General features: G+C 42.6%; 1 protein-coding gene across 1 annotated transcript in view; it reads left to right on the top strand.

The window, feature by feature from the left end:
- PALLD (palladin, cytoskeletal associated protein) overlaps positions 1-21,680 on the top strand; it is a 377,267-nt gene that overhangs the window by 187,687 nt on the left and 167,900 nt on the right. Inside the window, exon 9 of the mRNA XM_036241570.1 lies at positions 1,711-2,053. Coding sequence (XP_036097463.1) covers positions 1,711-2,053 — 343 coding nt within the window. The remainder of the gene's footprint in view (positions 1-1,710; positions 2,054-21,680) is intronic.

The raw sequence follows: 21,680 nt of genomic DNA, 5'->3' as shown, positions 1-21,680 counted from the left end.
ATTCGGAGAAATGGTATTTCACTGATAGTGAAATATAACTGCGATATGAAAAACGAAAGCAATATACCATTAGCACCAGTATTCAGAATATCTGGATATTGATTAAACTCAGGAATTTACCACTAGCAAAGGCAACATGAGACAGCTTTTCCTTTTAATTTTAGGTTTCTCTTTTCTGCTATATAGATTCACTATACCGTAGTTTATTTTTATTACCCCATCTCTGCTACTTGTTTTCCAGCAGTTGACTATCTCTTTGACCATGCCTGACACACAGTCCACATAATAGGGAATCAGTAAGTGGGGTTGTTGGCTGGGTGAGATGGACCTGCAGCGAGCCATCATCCCATTGCACTTGGGTTTCTTTGGAAGAGCGTGAACTTGGTGCTAGGGGGCAGCAGAGGCACAACCAAGGCTGGGTTAGGGAGCTTAGCGTGGGAACTGGTGCTGTTTTCATCTTCAGAAAAAACTGGATGCTCAGCAGAGCTGATGTGCCTCCAGACCACTTCCCTAAAGTGCCTGAAATTCCTCTTCTGCCCTGAGTTTTGGCACCCAAGTCTGTCCATTACAGTTGAGCATCATCTTTAAAATAAAGGCACTTGATGCCCTGGACGGGTGGTACCTCAGTTGGTTGGAGTGTCACCCTGATATGCCAGGGTTGTGGGTTTGAACCCCAGTCAGGGCATATACAAGAAGCAACCAGTGAATACAATAATTAGTGGAACAACAAACCGATGTTTCTCTCTCTCCCTTCCTCTTGCTCTCTCTCTCTCTCTCTCTAAAATCAATAAATAAAAATTTAAAAGATGCAGTAAAGCATCCAAGAGGGAGAGAGGTAAAAAGAAAGAAAAGAAAGAAATGTAAAGGTTCACCTTACTGGAAAACAGTTGATTGCATGAAAGATGTAAATGTGCATAATGGAGGTGCAGAGTGGGGAGGGGCCCAGGACTTCTCTTCTGAGTCGGCTTGAGGACTGTCCTCAAGACAAGAAATTGGCATTTTTTTTTCCTGGGGTAAATCTACGCGCCAAACATAATAAACAAATACTTTTAAGCTATCCGTTCAACTCAGTACATTGAGTACATTCCAGGAGCTCTGCTGGGCTCTGGGCAAAGTGAGGAATCCAAAGAAGACATGATCTTACCTCAGGATGCATTCATTTTATTCAGAGAAAGAAAAAATAAAAAGTTGTGCTGAGTTACAGCTGTGACAATCATCTGAATTAGGAAAAATATTCTATGAGATCATAAGACATCTCCCTTAGACTCAAAGCTTCACTTAGCTTTAAATAGAATGAATATTGCTTATCCCATAAATCCTTTAGGGCATGAGCTACTATCAGTAGAGCTCAGATAGGATGTCCAGTCGGATCGTGGCTGAAACGTGAGAGGACAAAGCATTATGAGCTGATGCTGCTTGTGTTGTCATTTTTAAACTAGGTTCTATCTTTAGCTCGAGCTTGAAGTTTGTTAATGAATAGGTAGCTGGTTTCCCCACTTGTGGGCCCATTCAGGAAATGAAACACGTAGCAGTCACCCAAACACGCTTGGAAGAACCGAGCCCTCCAGCTGGCTCTGCTCCTGCGTCAGATGTGACAACCTCTTCTGTAACTACAGGGTACAAGGTGGGCGATCCGGGACAGTGCGAAAACGGCTGTTGAATTGGTAGCATCTGATTCTTTTTTCTCTCTCTTTCCCCTTCCCCTTTCAGCCAACACCGAAAACTGTAGCTACGACTCCATGGGTGAATCCAACAATGATCACTTCCAGCACTTCCCACCTCCCCCTCCGATCCTGGAGACAAGTCCCTGTGAGTTGGCTTCAAAGAAATCAGCTGAGATCCAGCAGGTGAAGAGCCCAGAGCTAGGACGTGGCATGGCAGCCCTTCCAGTGCAGTTCAGTTCCGCTGAGAGGGAGACGAACGGGGTGCACCCCAGCCACGGAGTAAACGGGCTGATTAACGGCAAAGCTAACGGCAGTAAATCTCCTCCAGCACCAGCTGTCTTGCTTTCACCCACCAAGGAGCCTCCGCCTCTGCTTGCCAAACCGAAACTGTGAGTATTTCTGCATGGTTCTACAATACTTTCCATACCCCGGCTAGGTTGACCCTCTGGTCAGTGAGAGCTTTGTGCCTGGACTCAGCTGGGTGGCACACTGCCCCTTCTGCAAGCAAGCTGTCCCTGGCCGGTGTGACTTTGCCGTCGACTGGGGTGGGGGGGACCTTTAAAAATATGAAAGCTACCTCAAAATAAAAGAAGGTAAATGAGAAACTTGGTTACCTCTGCCGTTTGCTAAAAGCTATAACTGGTTTCAGCTGTGAAAATATCTGTGCTCGGTGTGGCGTCAGCGAGGGTACAGCCGCTCCCCAGAAGTGATGGGCAAGGGGGCCCGCTCGGAGCTCTCGAGTGAAAGCATTTCCAAATGTTTTCAATGTAGGAATCGGTCAGGAAATCTGATCTAGAGAAGCACGGGAAGACCGAGAGCTGAGGATGGGAATTCATTGGCCAGAACCTGGGGAGGGGAAGAAACCAGAGGTAACCAGGCTGGTCAGGAAGACGCGCGCCCTTCACAACATGACCCTCTTGGCTTTGGAATTCCATGGAGCTGCCTATTTCCATGAATACCCGCCTCATATTTGATTCCCACTATTTTCTTAGGATGATAAACCTTGCCTGAGCTGTTTCCATTGGCACTGTGCAGCAGAGAGTTGTTATGAATGGAGCCATTACAGTGTCAGAGAGAGGCAGAAATCAATTAACTCAAAAAGGTTCTATCGTAGCATAACAGACCTTGAATTACTGCCCTGATGGAGGTCAGTGGAAATGTCAGAGTCGTATGACATGTATACATACTCTACGAGGTCGCGTTTCCTTGAGAACGAGTGCGCTGGGGTCTAGGAAAGCCCCTTTGCTTTCCCCATGATGTCTGATGTGTTTGATTTGCGGCAGGAAGGATGACTTTGGGATAGGAGTCATTTGTTTCTCTGGTACCGAACAGTTGACTCTTTCCTCTGTCAGCAGCTCGTTTGTTAGGATCGCTTATATATTCGTGCGTCACTTTACTACTTACCAAGTGATTTCATGAACGTCATTCGACTAATGAACTACATCAGCCAAATGAACACCTTAAGCTAACACATGGGTTTATAAAGTTTATAAAAATAAACTTCTAGACAGTCTTGTGTTGCAGTTTCAAAAAACTATCTATGACGGCTCTACACTTAGTTCTGTACGCTGTCCAGGTTCGGTTTTGAGGCAGAGCGGCTACTAGGTTTGGATACAGCCGTGTGCAAGATGCCAGGTGAGCATCTAATACCTATGCTCTGACTCCACTGAGACAGACGCTGAACGGGTCAAATGAGGTCCAAAGTGCCAGCTTTAGAAGAGATTTACACTCTTGTAGGTTCAGCCCATAAAATTAATTGCCACGGCGGATGCCTGATATCTTTGCATGTTGAATATGTATTTGCAGGGCTTTTAATGAAATCAGGGACCTGCTCTCCTGGGGAAGAAGGGTGAATGTTGTTTAATGACCAGGACTTGACTGAGCTCTTGATGAAGTGACCTGTATCCACCGTAATGGCTGTCATAAATTAGATGTAAATCACAGGAGAGCAATCCAGGAGCTGTTAACAGGCATTTCAGCCCTTATCTCAGGAGTTTCAACAACTCCTCAGCTCTTAGCTCAGCTTTATGGCGAGGTTAGCGTGCGTGATGGGGGCGGGGGGCATGTCTGCGAAACAGACAAAACAATGCTGTGGTTATTCAGAGGAGGAGTTGAGGCTGAAGCACAAGTTTGTAGAGTGACATCATGATTTGCTTATTAGTCATCATTTCAATATAAAATAAGATACAGGAAAAGCAGATGTCCGAGTTTAAGGTGCGTATAAAGGGGTTACTTACTCTTCCCTTCGTGATGGAATTTAGGGAGAGGCAAGCACCTAAACACAAAACCTGGTAGAAACAGCATTTACTTGTGCCGGTTTTACCACTTTCTTTTCTCCATTCTTTAAAGGTTTATGTATATCCCTAGAGTATCACTTAGCAATTTTCATGTTTTATGTCTGGCATTTACTAGGTAGAAAATCCTGCGTAATGACACTTTAAAATATATACTACTTTTTAAATTTTCTTATGAAGTGTAATACTGTATTGGCTTTTGTTTTCATTACAAAGTAAATGCATCTTGATGGGACAATTGAAACAATACCGAAGTAATTAAAGAAAAGGTTAACACTCTCGCTGCTTCTCCTCTTCCAAGCCACCCCTTGGGGTAGCTGACTTGATTGCTTTGGTCTGAGGTCTTCCGCTCCTTTCTCTATTATCAAGGTCTTCTCTGAAAAGATTTGCTCATGGTTTTAAAAATTGTATCTATTGAGTCCTGGCCAGTTTGGCTCAGCGGTTAGAGCATCAGCCCAATGGACCAGTAAGTTGCAGGTTCAATTCCAGTCAAGGGCACGTAGTTTGGTTGCAGTTCATCCCTGGCCCTGGTCGGGGTCCTGCAGGAGGCAGCCAGTTGGTGTGTCTCTCTCACATCGATGTCTCTCTCTCTCTCTCTCTCTCTCTCTCTCTCTCTCTCTTTCTCCCCCTCCCCCTCCCTCCCTCCCTGCCTCCCTCCCTCTCTCTCTCCCTTCCTCCCTCCCTGCCACTCTATCTGAAGATAAATTGAAAAGTATCCTTGGATGAGGATTAAAAATTTTAAAAAGGTGTATCCATTGATAGAGGAATGTTGTTTAGTGACATCTGCCAATCACTTAAAGTGGCATCTGAGTTTTTGGTAATTAATGACTACAGGTAACTGCCAAGTAAAATTTTTTCACGTGTCTTTTTATTTCTTTTCATACATTGGGGGGGAATGAGATTTTGCCTCTGATAGTTAGCAGTGAAAAACTATGATTGCTCTAATCTTTTCTCATTAGCCTATGATTTTATTTTCCTTCATAAATGGAGAGGTTTATATCTTAGGAGTTTATGACATTTTATTCATCTGAATCATTTGTAATCAAACAAATAGAAAACAGTTATGAGGGGGCAAATAATAGAAATTAAAATAATTACTCTCGCAATAAGTTAACCTGAAAATGGTGTTTGATTTGTCAGGTTTCTATTTAAAAAAAAAGATCATTTTCAGAAATATAATCTATTTGAGTTTTTTCTCTCCAATAGCTCCAATACTAATCATGGGAAGAAAAAAAAAAAAAAAGACGACTGAGATGGAAAGATAGTAATGTCATGAATTCTTTTCTCTAACAAGGCCCAGCCCTGACCTCATTATCCAGCAGAAGCCTCACCTACCCTGGTGACCCTCCCAGACTCCAGCTGGGTCTGACGTACCTGTCCTGAGGGTGTTCCCAGCTCAGTGACATGGAAGCATCTGCTCCAGTTAGTGCATCTCCAGGTGTCTTTTCCCTGACACTGTCCCTCGAGTGTCAGTTAAACATGACTCGTGGGCCATTTGACAAGTGCCAGTGCCCTGTGCGGTGGGTTTGTGGAAAGCCTACCGCTTGCTGTGGGACCAGAAGTGCACTTAGATAGGACACGGGGAAAACTGCATACGGAAGAGTTCTTTAAGAAAAATATTTTTTCTTTATTGATTTTAGAGAGAGAGGAAGGGAGAGGGAGAGAGAGAGAGAAAAAAACACATCAGTGAGAGAGAACATCGATTGGCCACCTCCTGCATGCCCCCCACTGGCGATTGGATCCATAACCTGGGCATGCGCCCTGACCAGGAATTGAACCGGTGACCTCTTGGTTAATGGGTCGATGCTCAACCACTGAGCCACACCCCTGAGCTGGAAGAGTTCTTTATGTGACTGACGGTCTCTTCTAGCACAGTACAGAGAAGAGAAGCAACAGGTACCTAACTCAGATTTCTTATCAAAGAAAAATATAAAGGAACAAACATACACCTCACTTATAAACTATTTGTTACATTGTTTTCCTGTCCGGAGTGCGCCAAGTAAGTCTGCTTGCCTCCCACTCTACAAAGCATGCCTGATGGTTCACTTAGGGCTTGGTGTGTGAATAGGAAACAAAACCCCTGCTTTTTAAAATTCCTCTAAACTAAGGTATTAGGGATTTTACGTATCACCTCAGTCCAGCCCTGGACTGACAAAGTAAAACTACATCTAATAATAAACAAGAGTACACACACTAGTGATTCTTTGTGTGCAATCAGGGAAATGTCCTTGCCCTGCACGTGCAGGAGTGAGAGCTGATGTGTTTAAGAGACAGAAGAGAAGGAAGCAGCAGCCCGTGTCCCTCTCTTTATCAGTGACTTGGCTGGGCCAGGCTTGCTGTATTTGGAAGTTCTTGATGGTTTCCTCCACGCCCCTGGACACATTTAAACACAAGTTGTCCCTTTGCCTGGAATGTTCTACTCCCTGGAATGTTCTGCTATGAATGGCTGCCTCCTCCTTGCTTTCATCTCTCAGCTTAACGCCACCACCTTCCCTGACCACCCAATCTGGAGCAGCCACCCAGCTGTTCTCCGATAAGTCAGCCTCTTCAATTACCGCACAGCACGTCATCATTCCCCAGTTTCTTACCTCCCTGCTTATCTGTTGCGTCTTGTTTTCTCCCCACAGTTATAATACAAGGTTTTGAGAGCAGGAACCTTGACTGGTTTTTTCACTGTTCTTTCACCAGGACCGAGGTCAGGAGCTGACAAAAGTAATGCGCAAAGCAAGTTTGAATGAGGGAAGCAAGAACAGATGGAGGAGGAGGAAGCGAAAGGTCTCCCACATGTAGAGCAGCCCCATTTGTTCTGCTCAACTTCGAACCTCGATGTCCCCCACCAATCCCAGGGTTTTCCCATGTTGCAACACCTTTAAGACGGACACTGTTTATCTTGTCAACAAAAGGAATATGAAAGAATTAAATAAGAATCCATGGTGGGGTGAAGGGGGCCTAACATATGGTAATGGAAGAAGATTTGACTTTGGGTGGTGGGCACACAGTGCTATGCACAGATCTGATAGGATAGAAATCTACACCTGAAACTTACATGATCCCATTAACCAATGTCACCCCAATACATTTAACTTAAAAAAAAACGGGGGGGAAAAGGAAAGAATCCCATGGGATAGAATTACAGTAGAGAAGTTTGTCCAACCAAGTTAATTTGGGAACTCTTTCAACTCCTTCCTCATTTCTCCTCTGTTCTCGTTTGATTAACATCTTGCTTTCAAACATTACGGAGAAAATGAGACATTTGGAAGTCTAGGAGGATGTTTTCACTCTCTAGTACGTACTTGCAGTGTCAGTTGGCCACAGTACAATCAAACGATTTCAAGGTGTGTGTACTTGACATGTTAACACCCCCCTCAGATGCCAGACTTTTGATGAAGGGCTGAGAGCTTCTGTGCAACTCCCTTCCTGTCCTGTTTATGTTGGACGGCTGCGCCAGCTCCACTGTGCGGCTTGGTCAGTGTAACTTAGAGAGCTGAACATTTTTCCGTCCTTTAACCTCTACTAGTTGGGGTTCGTGATTTCACTGTATTGCTGTTTGACATTAGAATACAAATGGTTTCCTGGGTTCTGTTCTAGTGTAAACCTTACCTTGTAGATTTAAACACACATATACACAACACACAAGGCAAAAAGATGATAAGCAAAACAAATTGGGGCAAAATAAACAACAAAGGTCAAAGAGATGCCATCATTAAGCAAACATGAAGAGGTCCTTAAATGTACATAACTGTATTTAAAAAGCTAGCACACTTTTTATTCCCTCACTATTAAGTAGAGCATCTACAAAGTGTTGGGTAATGCTGGGTACTGAAGCCACGAAGATGAAAAAGACAAAAGCATTCTCTTTGAGTAATTTATAGTCCAGTGACCTCTAGATCATTTTGGCAAGAATAGACACAAAAAATTCTACACATCTTTTAGCATCACACAGATTTTGTAGAAGAATGACCATTTCCTAAACTAGATTCAGCACAATCCAATTCCCTTGTCTTCCCAACTTAATATTTGCCAGATAAGCCATTCTTGCTTTTGATTCAGAAAACAGAGGCACCAGCTCCCATTCCTGGTTGAATGACTTTTGTTATCTGCTGCCCCTAGTCAAATAACGGAGCAATTTAGCAGCAGGGAAAGTGCAAACCGTGGAACCAGAGGGGGCCTTCAAAATAATATTAGGACAAAAAGTCATTTTTAAAAACCTGTTATTATAAAATGACACACAGAAACTCACTCACTAAACACGTCGGGGAATGGTAAGGAATGTGGGCACAATTGTGATCTTCATTCTGAAGCACCTGCTGTGTGGATGTGGACTCTTCGTAACCATAATACGATGGTGATTTTGCAATAACAGTGTAGGTTTTGGATCACTTTGAAAACAACCCCTCCCTGAAATGGAAAGTCCAATCAAGGAACTTCCTGAAGTATGAAACTGTTAATTAAGGAGTAGTAGCATGTTGATGTCATGATTTTTTTTTTTTTCATGTAGATATTGGCTCTGTCATGGTGTCACATTCTGGGTTATAAGGACAATAGTGCTTCACTAGGCTAGTCTCTTGGTGCATATAATGTTTTCTTTACATTTCCAGAAGAAAGTCAAACTCTTATCTTTATAGTTAATAGACTTCTTTGGTGTCTCAAGTATAGTTGGAAATACTTCAGATACCTGTGCACATTCAAAGCAACACTCAACCATCCCTAAGGTGCATCTCAAATATTTAGTGCTTTCTATGGAAGTATACATGGATGACTAAGTATTTCTTCGACATTTCCATCTCATTTGGCCTAAATAAGCATGAGAGTTCCTTTGGTGATTATAAAGTAAGTTGGAAAAAGTAGTCTCTGCTGAGTGGAACCTTTTATTGTGAAGGGAGGAGGGGCTCAGCTCAGATAAGATGGAGCCACATTTGAACAATAGGCTCCAAGGTAATGCTACGAAGATAATGTCAAAATATTAACAATGTAGCATTAAGCAAAAAATACTAGATACCAAATGATATATGCAGCTTAATAATTTTGAAAAAAAATCAATAAAAGACCTGAACCAACTAAAATGACTATTATACATTTAGAAGAAAATATATACCAAAATGTTACCTGTGGTTCTCTGAGTGGTAGAATTTTGAACAGGTTATATTTTCTTGCTCTCTAGTCCTCATTTTTTAACTTTCAACAATAATGCTTCTCACTTTTATAATCACAAGGTATTGTTTTAAAATAAATAACTACTTTGTATCGTCTCTCTTTCATCCACCTTCCTCCTTAGAAGCTCAGCCCATTTTACTCTTCATGATGGGTGCTCCTTGCTAAGAATAAGTGACCAAGCTCAGTTTGAACACAGTTGGAAGCAGAATGTTCTGGTACTGAATGCTCTCTCCTCTCTCGGAGCTCTTGCTTATCCTGGAAGCCAGTGGCTTCAGGATCCATCTGGGTTTCTAGAACCCATGCTAGAAAGCCCTCCCCAGAAAAAGGCTCTCTACTCCAAAATGACTTTGTTTCTCCACAAATTCTCTCTTTTAACACCCCACCATCCCCACCAACCAAAACTCTCATTCCTTCACTTTCACATCTCAAGTGTTAGGATAAAAGTGATATAGGTAAGGTAATTTTTTTATTGTAAAGCCAAACATAAGCTAGATATTTATAAGACCAATATTTAATGTGTAATCCATACAAGGCCTTCCACACAAAGGATGAAGATTTTCCCTCAGAAACAGTGGTGAAGGAGAAAATATATGGTGAAGGAAAATCAAATCTGATTTAATGAACATTATTACCTGTGACTTATGTGAGGAAAGCGTCCACCTTGGGAGGAAGGAGAGTTGTGGTAACTGAGATTGGTTAAGAGTGGAAAGGGCTGACGAGAACGTATAAGAAATACCAAGAAAGGAATTGTGTATTTCCTAGCAATGGTGAGAACCCATTTGAAATTAGTAAAAACTCCTCTCCGATTCAGTGAATGAGCTCGGTTTCATGACTTGATTTCAGCCACAATCACACTCCAGAGAGAGAAACAAAGGGCACATATAGTGGGTGGTACTGGTAAGATGAGGTTTCTGTAATATTCAGTTTGTTGATCATGAGAAGTATCACTGGAATCAACAAGCCGTGTGCAGGGTCAGAGAGGGAAGCAGATTAAGCCAGAATCAGGTCTGAAGGCAAAAGAGATAGGACTCTAGAAATGGAAGGGATGAAGAAAATGGAAATTACACAATGTGAATGACTCAAAAGGAGTGTGAGATAGAAAAATACCAACAGGAAACAGTAGGTGATCAAAGTGAGGACTCTGAAGGTTCTAAAGAAAGAACTCCGTCCAGCCAGCATGGCTCAGTGGTTGAGAGTTGACCCCTGCACCAAGAGGTCACCAGTTTGATTCCTGGTCAGGGCACATGCCCAGGCGGTGGGCCAAATCCCTCGTGAGGAGCGTGCAGGAGGCGGCCAATCCATGTTCTCTCTCATCAATGTTTCTAGCTTTCTCTTCCTCTCCCTTCCTCTCTAACATCAATAAAGAAAGAAAAAGAACTCTCTCCAAGTAATCAAGGAATTTGAGATGTCTGTTTGATCGGACAAAGTGGAAGCTAAGGTCACAGGCATAGAGGAATTGGTCATGGAACCATGAAGTCAAAATGTAGAACATTAACATGGATGATGGCCAAGGTTGAAGGGAGGAAACAAAATGCTATAAAGTCACTGAGAAACATGAGGAAATACCAAGGTTATTGGTGACGGGCAGGGAAGAGAGGGTGATTATAGGTGAAGCACACAGCCTTCAAACAGAAGCAGGCATTGAGTGATGATGGCAAAAGTGCTCTAAGAGCAGCTTTGGGAAGCAAAGACCATGCAGAACCATCCTTGCTCAGAGAAGATCATGATGGGCTAGTAACTTCATCAAGGAAAATCATAATTCAGTTAAGGACAAAAGCACTTCCAATGAAATAATTTGGGGAAGCGGGAATACTGATTAGAAACGGTTAAGGAATCCCACGGACAATGAAAGGGATCTAGAAAGGGGACACAATCAAAGGGGTCTAGAAAAGGGCACAATCAAAGGGGTCTAGAAAAGGGGCACAATCAAAGGGGTCTAGAAAAGGGGCACAATCAAAGGGGTCTAGAAAAGGGGCACAATCAAAGGGGTCTAGAAAAGGGGCACAATCAAAGGGGTCTAGAAAAGGGACTCTACAGGACAACTGGTGAAGGAAGACCAGGAGGAAAGGTGTAGGGGAGAGGTTTGCATCTGAGGAGATAAGATGAGAGAACAACAATACCATCCTGGGGACCATTTGCTGTCATTTCATGAAGAGCCACTAAGATTATTCATGGTTGGAAGCCGATAGAGCCATTTCCAGTATAACTCATACTTTTTTTTAGCTCCCTCTTTAGTTTAGTTATATTTCAGCACAGTGATCCATTTTGTAGTTACTAACCTCCTTTATTGAAGTAAGACCTTGAGTTGGGTTTTTACTGAACAAGGCTATTTCTCTACTTGTATATTTTGAAACAATTCTTCACAACTAATGACTCTGTAGTCTATATATATTGACTTTTGTTTCATGTCTACAACTTTTCCTACTAGAGAGTATATTTCTGTCTACTGCAGGTGGCAATGCATTAGGTTGCCAATTTTCTACCATTGATTTGTTTTCTTCTGTGGATGTGTAAGTTTTCCATTCAAACTAATAAATCACCTAATGGTGAGAACATTTGTAACACGGAGGTTTATTTTAGTTGGTTTCTATTACATGTGCAAAGAGAAGACTGTTCATTTCCTCAACAAACCTAAGAATGACAGTTTCCTTACTTGACTGAAGTTGTCATTAGAAACCTTGTGGATTACGCTGGAGTCGATGTCATTTTTTCATTTTTTTGAAAATCTTTTCCATATGTGGTAAGGAATTAGATATTCTATCATTTTGTTTTAAGAATAATGCACATGCCCTGGCTGGGTTTGCTCAGCGGTTAGAGCATTGTTCCGCAGACTGGAGAGTCCCAGGTTTAGTTCCTGCTAAGGGCACATACCTTGGTTGCATTTTGTCCCCGGCCCTGGCTGGGGTCGTGTGGGTGGTGGCCACTTGATGTGTCTCTTTCACATCGATGTTTCTCTCTCTCTCTTCCTCCCTCTGTCCCTCTCACTCTATCTGAAGATAAATGCAAAAATGTCCTCAGGTGAGGATTAAAAAAAAAGAATAATGTGCATGTTAATTCAGTAAAATATGCAGGTTTTATGAAACTATGTAGATTTTCATTTCCATGGCCAGATAAATTCACGTGTAAATTTGAGCACACAAACTTGGCTCCTCATTCAAAAGGAAATTATAAATTCATTGCAATCAGAACCTCAAACTTTGCTGTACACCAGTGTCATGTCTTCTGGCCTCTGGTTCGTTCTAGGATAATACTGGCTCCTCTGTTTATCGAGGCTGTTGTGAAAATACACATTGATTGTTAAGGTTTTCTGATGATGCTCAGAGACAGTGCCTTAGAAAATATGTACAATTACTTAACTTCTATATCTGCATTCTCTCTGTGTTTGCTAGAATTCGCCACTGTGCCCATCTCTATTCAGAAACCTTGAAAATGCATTTGCTCTGTGCCCTGTTCCATTTCCTTAGGTGTTTCTCTCTCTCTTTTTTTTTTTTTAAATTTAAATGTAATGATGTATGTGTCCACCATAGGTAGCATGTGAGGGACTCCGGCTGTGAGCCTCCTGAAATGAAGCTAGTGAAACCAATGAAGCACTAAAATACTATCCAAATATTTTCACTTCACTCTGTATGTCAGGAACCAAAAGGGGGAGGTGCAGCTATCTGGTGTTCTTTTTCCTCAAAGGAGTTTCTAAATAGGTCACATATAGGTAATTACATGCCTCAGCTATAATTTCCAACTTGCTGCTTTTCTAGTTTCTGCCATTAAATGTGAAGGTTGAAGGTTGTGAAAGATTTCTGGAAAGATCACAAATATTTCCTCGTCCTTGTTTGTTGTTGTTGTTGTTATTGTTGAAGTAATTCATATGCCATCTGGTTTCAAGGATGTATCATTATGTGCCACAATGTCTTCTGTAGCAAAAAAAACCAGCCATATAAAAGACGGCCGCAGTGCAATACAGAGCAAAGTAAAAATGTCTCTTGTTCACTGTAGTTTCTAAAATAGACTTTGTAGCTTGGACCTCCAAGGAGGTTTAGCCAGGGGGTTAAATTTCTTGCTCCAGCTGGTTGTTTTCATGTCTGCTGCCCTCCTTTTCTTCAGAGCATTTGCTTTTTGCAGAGGACATGCTCTGCATCCGAGGGGAAATGTCCACGTTTGTTTATGTCCCAGCCCGACGCAGTCTGACACATCCAGGAGCGGATCGTCCGGGAGGAAGCTCTCCAGGATCGCAGCAAACTTCACTTCGTGTTGGCTCTAGTCGCTCTACCTTGAAAAGCAGAATTATATTTGGTTTTGTCATTACTCAGACGCTCTGATACTAAACAGCTGCCTTACGGGAAAGAAATATAATAAAGACTTTTTTATTTTTACTAAAAATCGGCAGAGAGAGGTTTCTCAAAGCTGTTAGATGGCTCCTGGACGTCCTTGCAAAGCTGATTTGCGCAGAGGAGCGCTTATCCCCTTGTGCATTTCGTGATTCTGCTTTACGGCGAGGAACCAAAAACTGCCTTTGTGAAGTGAAGTTCTGTTGTTTGCTCTTGGTGTGAGAAGCAAGCAATCAAGAGAAACAGGAATTCTTACTAAAATTAGAAGTGAAATGGAATGAGGAAGAGGCGTGTTTTGAATGTTGTCTGTGCCCTTGGTCCTTGTGGTCAGGACAGAGGGGGACACCAGCTGCACCACACTTGGGCTTGACTCTGCCGCTTCATCTAATCAGCTCCCTCCTCCTACGCAAGTATCTTGGAGTAGATGAAAGGCAGGGCAGACCTCGGCCTGGATCCATCTCAGGCCCAAGCATATAAACCTGGATTTGGGCAGAAAGAGGAGGATGCTAGGGGCATGCCAGCCAGGAGGGATCGAAGACACCTGTCAGCGTGGTGTGCTATTGGGAGCCATCCCACAAGGCTGCCTGTGGGCCGTGGGGCGGGGAAGGAGGTTGGCCCTTCATATTACCATTTTCGTAAGCTCTTGACCTCTGAAAAGTGACAAGTTATACCAACTTTGTGGATGTCTAGAGAGGGGTACATTAAAATTCCTAATTCATCTCTCTCCCCCATATCCTTATCAGTCTGAATTGAACACACTGAGCAGTGTAGAGTAAGTTCTTTTCACAGGCTATGAGAAAGAATCATACTTTTCTTGCTACATGCATTCCACTTGATTATGAGCAATCTTTTAGACATAAATCCCAGATCAATAGGTCATTTTTTTCCCTCCTGATGTCAAATTTTCCCCTTGGTCTGTTTTCACATACAGTTTGTAAGTATCAACAATTCTTATTCTTGGAAACAGACTACTTCTGGGTTCATGTTGAATTTAGCATGTACTTCATTATAGTGTTGAAAAGTGAAACAGGATTATTATGGAATTTGCAGAAACTGAAAAACCACTTTATACGATCATAAGCCAAGAGCCTCCACTCTGCGCTGGGCACTCCACACCTGACCAAGGCAAGTAATGGGTTGAGTGTTTATTCAAATAGAAATAGTCCTTGTCACCCTGCACTTAGAGTAAGTAGACATAATGGACATTTTCTCCTCCAGAAAGTTTTATTGCTGTTTATGTAACCTAGATGTGTTTCACATTCACATGGCATTTTAAAATAAGGAATTGTGGGAAGAGATAAACCAAAGAACATATATGCATATGTATGTATATGCATAACCAACAGACACACAGTAGTGCGGAGAAGGCTGGAGGGGGTCAGAGTGGGGAGGAGGGTTCGATAGGAGAAAAAAGGGAGACAACTGTAATACTTTCAACAATAAAAATACATTTCAGAAAAGATAAAGAGGCCTGGCCAGTTTGACTCAATAGTTAGAGCATCGGCCCACAGACCAAGGAGTCCCGGGTTCGATTCTGGCCAAGGGCACATACCTCAGTTGCGGTTTGTCCCTGGCCCTAGTTGGGGTCGTGTGGGAGGCAGCAATTAATGTGTCTCTCTCTCATCGATGTTTCTCCCCTCCCAACTCTGTCTGAAGATAAATATAAAAGTATCGTTGGGTGAGGATTAAAAAAAAAAAAAAAAAAAAAAGAATATAAGGAATTACTTAAGTAACACAAAAAATTATTTCAGAGACTTTGTACAAGTATTAATTAATGGGCTAGTTAGAAAATGATGCTATGGTGCATTGACCCCTATGTATCCAGTCATGGGTTTTTGCTCCACTGAACTCTGTATATGTACCCTCGTCGGGTCTCACTGGGGCCATCAGTGCAGCTGGTCAGCATCTTCATCATTTTTTTAGACATTGTTCTTCTCATGACATTTCCCTGCTGGGAAAGCCGCACCCCCGCCTTGCAGGAGACCTCCCTCCCTGGGTCCCCGTCCTCGGCTCCATCCTCAGCTAGCTGCTGGCCCGGCCTGACGCACAGATGTTTCCCTGGGCCTTCTCCATCCTCCTGGATGTGCTTTGCATCCTTTTCCTAGTCTGGTCCTCCTGATTTTGAAATGCCGTGTGTTTGCTTTTTTGTTTGATCCTCTCATTTGCCAGAAGCGTGCCCTCTAGCAGCTTTCAGACAGAGTGCAGGACAGACTGTTTCAGACCCTGCTGGACTGACAAACGTCTGTATTCTGTCCGCACACCGAAGCGACAGTTGGCTGTATTCGGAATTACAGACCTGTAAGAATGTTGAAGGAATTGCTTCAGATTCTTCTAGTTTCTAGTGTTATTGTAGAGGACGCCAATGCCTATCTGCTTTCTGGTCCTTCACATAGGACCTAGTTTTCTTTTCATTCTGAAAATATGTAGAATATTTTCTTCATCCCCAGTGTTCTGAGATTTCATGATATGTAATATTTCCAGACATTGGATAGGATGGATAGTTCGTGGCCTCTTTCTATTTAAAAACTCTTGGGCAGTCCGGCCGGTGTGGCTCAGTGGTTGAGCGTCTACCCATGCACCATCAGGTCACCGATTCGATTCCCAGCCAAGGCACATGCCCAGGTTGTGGGCCCAATCCCCAGTGGGGAGCATGCAGGAGGCAGCCAATTGATGTTCTCTCTCATCGATGTTTCTATCCCTCTCTTCCTCTTCCTTCCTCTCTCTCTAAAATCAATAAAGGAAAAAAAATTTAAAAAAAAACTCTTGAGTGTACATTCTGGAAAATGTCTTACATTATTTTTTTATTTCTTCTCCATTTTCTCAGTTTCTGAAATTTGTGATGTTACCACTCCTCCCTGACGTTCTGATTTCTTTTCCTTGCCAATTTTTGTTGAGCTTTCTGCAGACCCCTTCACCTTTGTCTTCCAAACATTCTGCTGAGTTTATTTCTGTTACCATATTTTCCCCCCAAGGCTTCTTTCTCATTCCCTACAATTGTTATGGCGTTCTAGTCTGTATCATGAATGCAATCCCATCTTTTATCTCTTTACAGATATTAATCATTGGAGGGTGTTGAGTTTTTTTGTTGTTTTTTTTTTGAGGGGGGTTCTTATTGTTCTAATTGAGCTTTGTTTCCCCTCTCTCTGCATTTTCCCTATTCTTTCAAGTTCCTTTTTTGCTGTGTATTTATTTGGGCTCAAATTCATGTTTGAAGATTTTCTTAAAAGTCTCATGACCCCTGGCACTGACAAGTTGCCTGAAAACTGTGTGACTGATTGGGATATGTCAGCTAGTGGGTCTCCCTGTGATAAACAAGGACCTCCAAGTGCCAGTATCTCAGGCCTTTATTCCGATGAATCGGTTTCTCCACAGGGAAAGATAACCAATCTCCTTTCTTGAGGAAGGGTGGATGGGCTGACCCATGCTTGGCAGACAGCATCTGGGAGCTGATCAGGAGGAAGAGGCTGGCTTTCATCCTTTAGTAGATACATTCACTGAGTTTCTTATCCCCACTTTCAGCCTTTCATCTTGCACCTTCCACGTGTTCCTGAATCTGAAACTGCACTGGCTGTACATCTGCACAGTAGAAGCTTCCTGCGTCTTTGAGGTGAGGGAGGGATGGTGGACTCGCTCTCAAGGGGTTAGGGAGTGGAGCTGGCTGACCTACAGCCTTTTCAACCAGTCCTCTCCTAGTCGGCCTCATCCCTCTCCCCCAAGTTCAGAGGATTCTAGGGGTCAAGTTTTCAGTTGCTCAGATTAACTTTCTTCTTGTTGGCTGCACCTTCTGTAGGCACCTGGGTTCCCACCCTCCTCCCCTGCTGTCAGTGAAACTCACCCATTCACCTTTCATTCTAACGAATGTACAGTTTTTCACTCGTTCAGTCTCTATTTCTTTTTTAAGGATTTAAGGGAACAACTAAATGCATCCTTTCAATCCATCATGTTTAAGTAAATACCAATTTGTGACTTTGGAGCTTGTTTCGAAAGGAAGATTCTCTCCAGGCCCAGAGAGCAGGGTAGGACAAAGATACCGTCGCTACCACCCCAAGCTATGTGCGCTTGGATGAGCTTCTCGGTGCCCCTAGTCTCCGCTGCTGCTTCACTAAAAGGGAATTATGGCAGTCCCTATGTCACAGGATGAGGTCACATGAAATAATGTGCTAGTGCAGAGCAAACCTCAGAAGTACTCCACTGATACTGCCTGTCATTGCTTTTGTTATTATTAAGAGAACTTAACAATGCGCCCTTCGGGGTTCGACTACCCGCTAGAGAAAGGCTCTGAAATAAGCAACTTGCCAAACAACACTACAAGCAAATTTGTCCCATGTTATTCTCCTTTCCCCTTACTCTTACCTTAACACAGGTGGTAAGGAAAATATACATATTCATAGAAAATCACTGACCAACTGGAAGAAGGTTTTGTTTTCATTCAAATGGCCCTGTTGTCCCTGAAAATTACACGTGTGAACTTGAGTGAGCTGAGTGTCAGAAATGGGGGTAGTGCTGATGGTGGGCTAAAGACATCAGGTTACAAAACGTTGTTAGACAAACTGTTCTTTTGTGCAAGCTTCTATGTGTGGTCATGCAGAAACCTGTTAACAGACGCATGGAAGGAGCATTTTGGAGACATATTACACACTGACGCTAAAGGCTGAAAATTCATACTTGCTTGTCTCATTTTATGCTTAAAAAAAAAAGAAAACTGACAAAGTATTTTGTTTTAATAACCAACTGAGATATCACTAGGGATATGTTTTTAAATTCCCCAGGGCTTAGAGACATCTCTTCCTGTGACAAGGAAAGGTGCAAAGTGAAAACATGCTTAGGCCTTCCATCCAAGTCTCTGGCATTGGAGAATTCTCTGTTCCATAAGGTCATGTGTACACAGAGTTTCCAAAGAACTGCTGACACTTTTCTGGGCAATTCTCCTGACGTTTCCACTTTCTCTTTTCCTCTCCCAGGATCATGTTATTGATGGACTTAGAGTCAGTGCCAAGTGGTAAATCATTTAAAAAACAAATCTAGAGACGATCTAGAGAAGGTGGAAAGCATTATATTCAGCATAAATTGAATATGTATTGTTTGGGATAAGCTGAGAACAACCCGAATGGACAAATCTAGTCGCCTTTTCTTGGAGAAAGCGAATCATTCCTCCACTCCTGTTTGCCGGGGGACCAGTCAACATCATGGGAGTGCAGAACAACGCAGGGCCTCTGGGAACTGTTGTTTAAGTCAGGGAACATTGAGGCCAGGGAAAACACTATCCTACTCCTACACAATGAGCATACCCCACTGAGTTCAAAAGATGGGTCAAAGCAATTGTGTACCCTTCTCATTAATAGACAAACCATCCATTCCCTAAAGGCTTCCGGGACGCCCTCCTCCCCTCCCCTCCCTCCTGTCCATGCTCCCTGCTCTCTCCAGGGTTCTGGTGGTCATTCTGTCCCTTCATTTGGTACTCCCCCCAGACAGGTTACCCCCCAGGCTGCGGATGAGAAGAAAGGGGGGTATTTAGAAGAGGTGCTTCACTTTCCTGTGAGAACAGCTGTAAGAAAGAAGACCTCACTCTTACTCATATTAACTACCTATTAGAGTCCAATTAAAATGCATTGTTAGGTTAACCATGTCTGTCTCTTTTCTTCATCTCATGCTTTTATTTCTATTATATTGTGAGCAGAATCGGGGTGTCAGAAAGAGATTAGGGGTGGAGGCCAAAAACCCATTCTTACTGTAAAATTCCTTTTCTCTAACTGAAGAACTCTCTCTCTCTCTTCCTTTAATTTTAATTGCATGCTGTTGCTGTGTTCTTCGAGTAGCTGCTTCGTTGTGTATCCCATCAAGAATCATGTCAGTGAAAACCATGTGAAGGGTGTTCTTTGTTTGTTTGTTCTGTTTCGGTTTTTGTTTTTTGGATGGGAACAGTAGATTTTAGCTTTAGGTCTGTCCTTGCTGGTTTCTGAAAGTGTCTCTGGAAAAGAGGGAAGTCGGTGCATCAGTTTTGACTCTGACTCTTCTTCCCTGTTCCTCTCCCTCCCACATCCGCAAATCACTTTTGTCACCACTATGTGCAAAGTAAAGTTACTAATAGCTAGACATTTTATTGATATTCCATGGATTAACCCAAACTTTACCAAGGAAGATAGAGAAAGACCCAGAATCTCTCTAATGATGTGGTATCCATGGAATGAGCTCTGCTATGAACAGATTAGTCTGCCTCTAATCACATTTTATTTTGACTCCATTCATGGTCTCAATTTTTTTTTTTTTCCTTTCTTAAAAATGGCATCATTTTGTGAGTACAAATTATTTACCTTAATAAATACACCCCTTAGTTTTGATATATATACATACTTAGTCCACACGCGCGCGCGCACACACACACACACACGTATATGTGTATTGGCAGCCCAGGCCTGTTTCAGGAGCTCAGAGATGTCAGGGTGCATTTATAGTCTCTTGACCTTTCCTCCATGGTTATAAGAGGACTTTAGCCACTCAAATACCAAGTCTTCACCCCAGTCTCCAGAACAGGAAGGATAGGGCAGAGGCAATGTTTGGTGAGGCTCTGTTTACTTTATTCTGAAGAAAATCCTTTCCAGCAGACTTCGCCTTAAGTATCACTGACCACAACTGTGTCTTGGGTCCATTTTTAGTTCCAAGAAAGGATGGAAAAGTGAGTATCTGGCAGGAGGGAGTGGGGTCACATGACTGTCTGAAACCAGTCGTAACATTCCTGGGGCTTGCAGAGAGCCCCATATTTAAAGCATCTCCATCCATTATCTGAAAAAGGAAAAGAAAAAAAAAATTAGAATTCAACTTAGATAGAACAGGATGGGTGTTAGGAAGTTAAAAAACAGTAGAATATCATCTGCCCCAGCATGTTTAAAAACATTCACAAAGGTTGGCCTTCAAGTTCATTCTTTCAATTACTAGTGACCTCAGTGTCAAAAATGTGCTGACAGTTGTGATGAAGAGACAGGGAGAGAACAGCAGACCATTGGAAGAAATAGCAGTGGGGGGAGGTGAATGGAGACTAACATGAAGTGGGAAATGTTCAAAGACTGAAAAGGAGGCTCTTTATCTGATTGTGTACCACAGAGTGAAGAGGATTTGTGTTCATTCTTCTAAAACTTAATGTTTTCAAAAGGCAACTCTAGACCCCGGCCAGGTGACTGAGTTGGTTGAAGTGTCCTCCTGTATACCAAAAGGTTGCAGGTTCAATTCCCAGTCAAGGCACATATGTAGATTTTGGGTTCCATCCCTGGTCAAGGCGCATAAGGAAGTCAACCAACTGATGTTTCTCTCTCTCACACTCTCCCTTCCTCTCTCTCTCTCAAAAAAAAATCCACAAAAACATATCCTTGGGTGAAGATTTGAAAAAAAAAAGGACAACTTTAGGTACCTTTTAGTGCACAACTAGAATGTGAAAAATGATGCCCATGTTTGTAGTTGTGGCTGTATGAGATTTTATTCATGTGAAATAGAATGCCAGTCAGTTTTTGTTTCTTTCTCTTGTAAACACCCAGACTTCATCTGACCTGTAAAATGAGTGGGGCTAAAATATTGGTGTGCTTATCAATAGTCCTCACAATAGTGGAATGGAGGCTAATTAACAAGATGCTCAAACCTCCAAGAGAACTCAAAAATTGTTGATATAAAACATACTTGGGGGTTGCCTGGGTGGTGTGACTTAGTGGATTGAACGTTGTCCCATGGACTGAGAGGTCCCGGTTCAATTCCTGGTCAGGGCACATGCCTGGGTTGCCAGCTCCATCCCCAGTAGGGGGCGTGCAGGAGGCAGCTGATTGATCTGTCTCTCTCACATCAGTGTTTCTGTCTCTCTCTCCCTCCCCCTTTCTCTAAAAAAAATTTAAAAAAAAATACACCTGGCCAGTTAGTTCAATGGTTGAGCATCGACCCATGCACCAAGAGGTTGCTGGTTCGATTCCTGGTCACAGCACATGCCCAGGTTGTGGGCCTGATCCCCAGTGGGACTTCCAATTGATGTTCTCTCTTGTCGACGTTTCTATCTCTCCCTTCCTCTCTTTCTAAAATCAATAAAGAAAACAAATTTTAAAAAGGAAAAAAAGAAACATACTTGGGGGTCCTCCTTTTTTAAAATTTGTACGCAAGTCACAATATTTTCGAGTGCCAGATGGAGGAGACATCTGTAGGGTGAGAAACTAAAGAGAACACTCTGGCAAGATTAAGGCAAATTAGGAGAAAATCGTTGGCTGTGCGAGCAG

Source organism: Molossus molossus, unplaced genomic scaffold, assembly GCF_014108415.1.
Source record: "Molossus molossus isolate mMolMol1 unplaced genomic scaffold, mMolMol1.p scaffold_m16_p_4, whole genome shotgun sequence".
Lineage (NCBI taxonomy): Eukaryota > Metazoa > Chordata > Mammalia > Chiroptera > Molossidae > Molossus > Molossus molossus.
The sequence above is the reverse complement of the archived record's forward strand: the minus strand, read 5'-3'. Positions and strand labels throughout refer to the sequence as shown.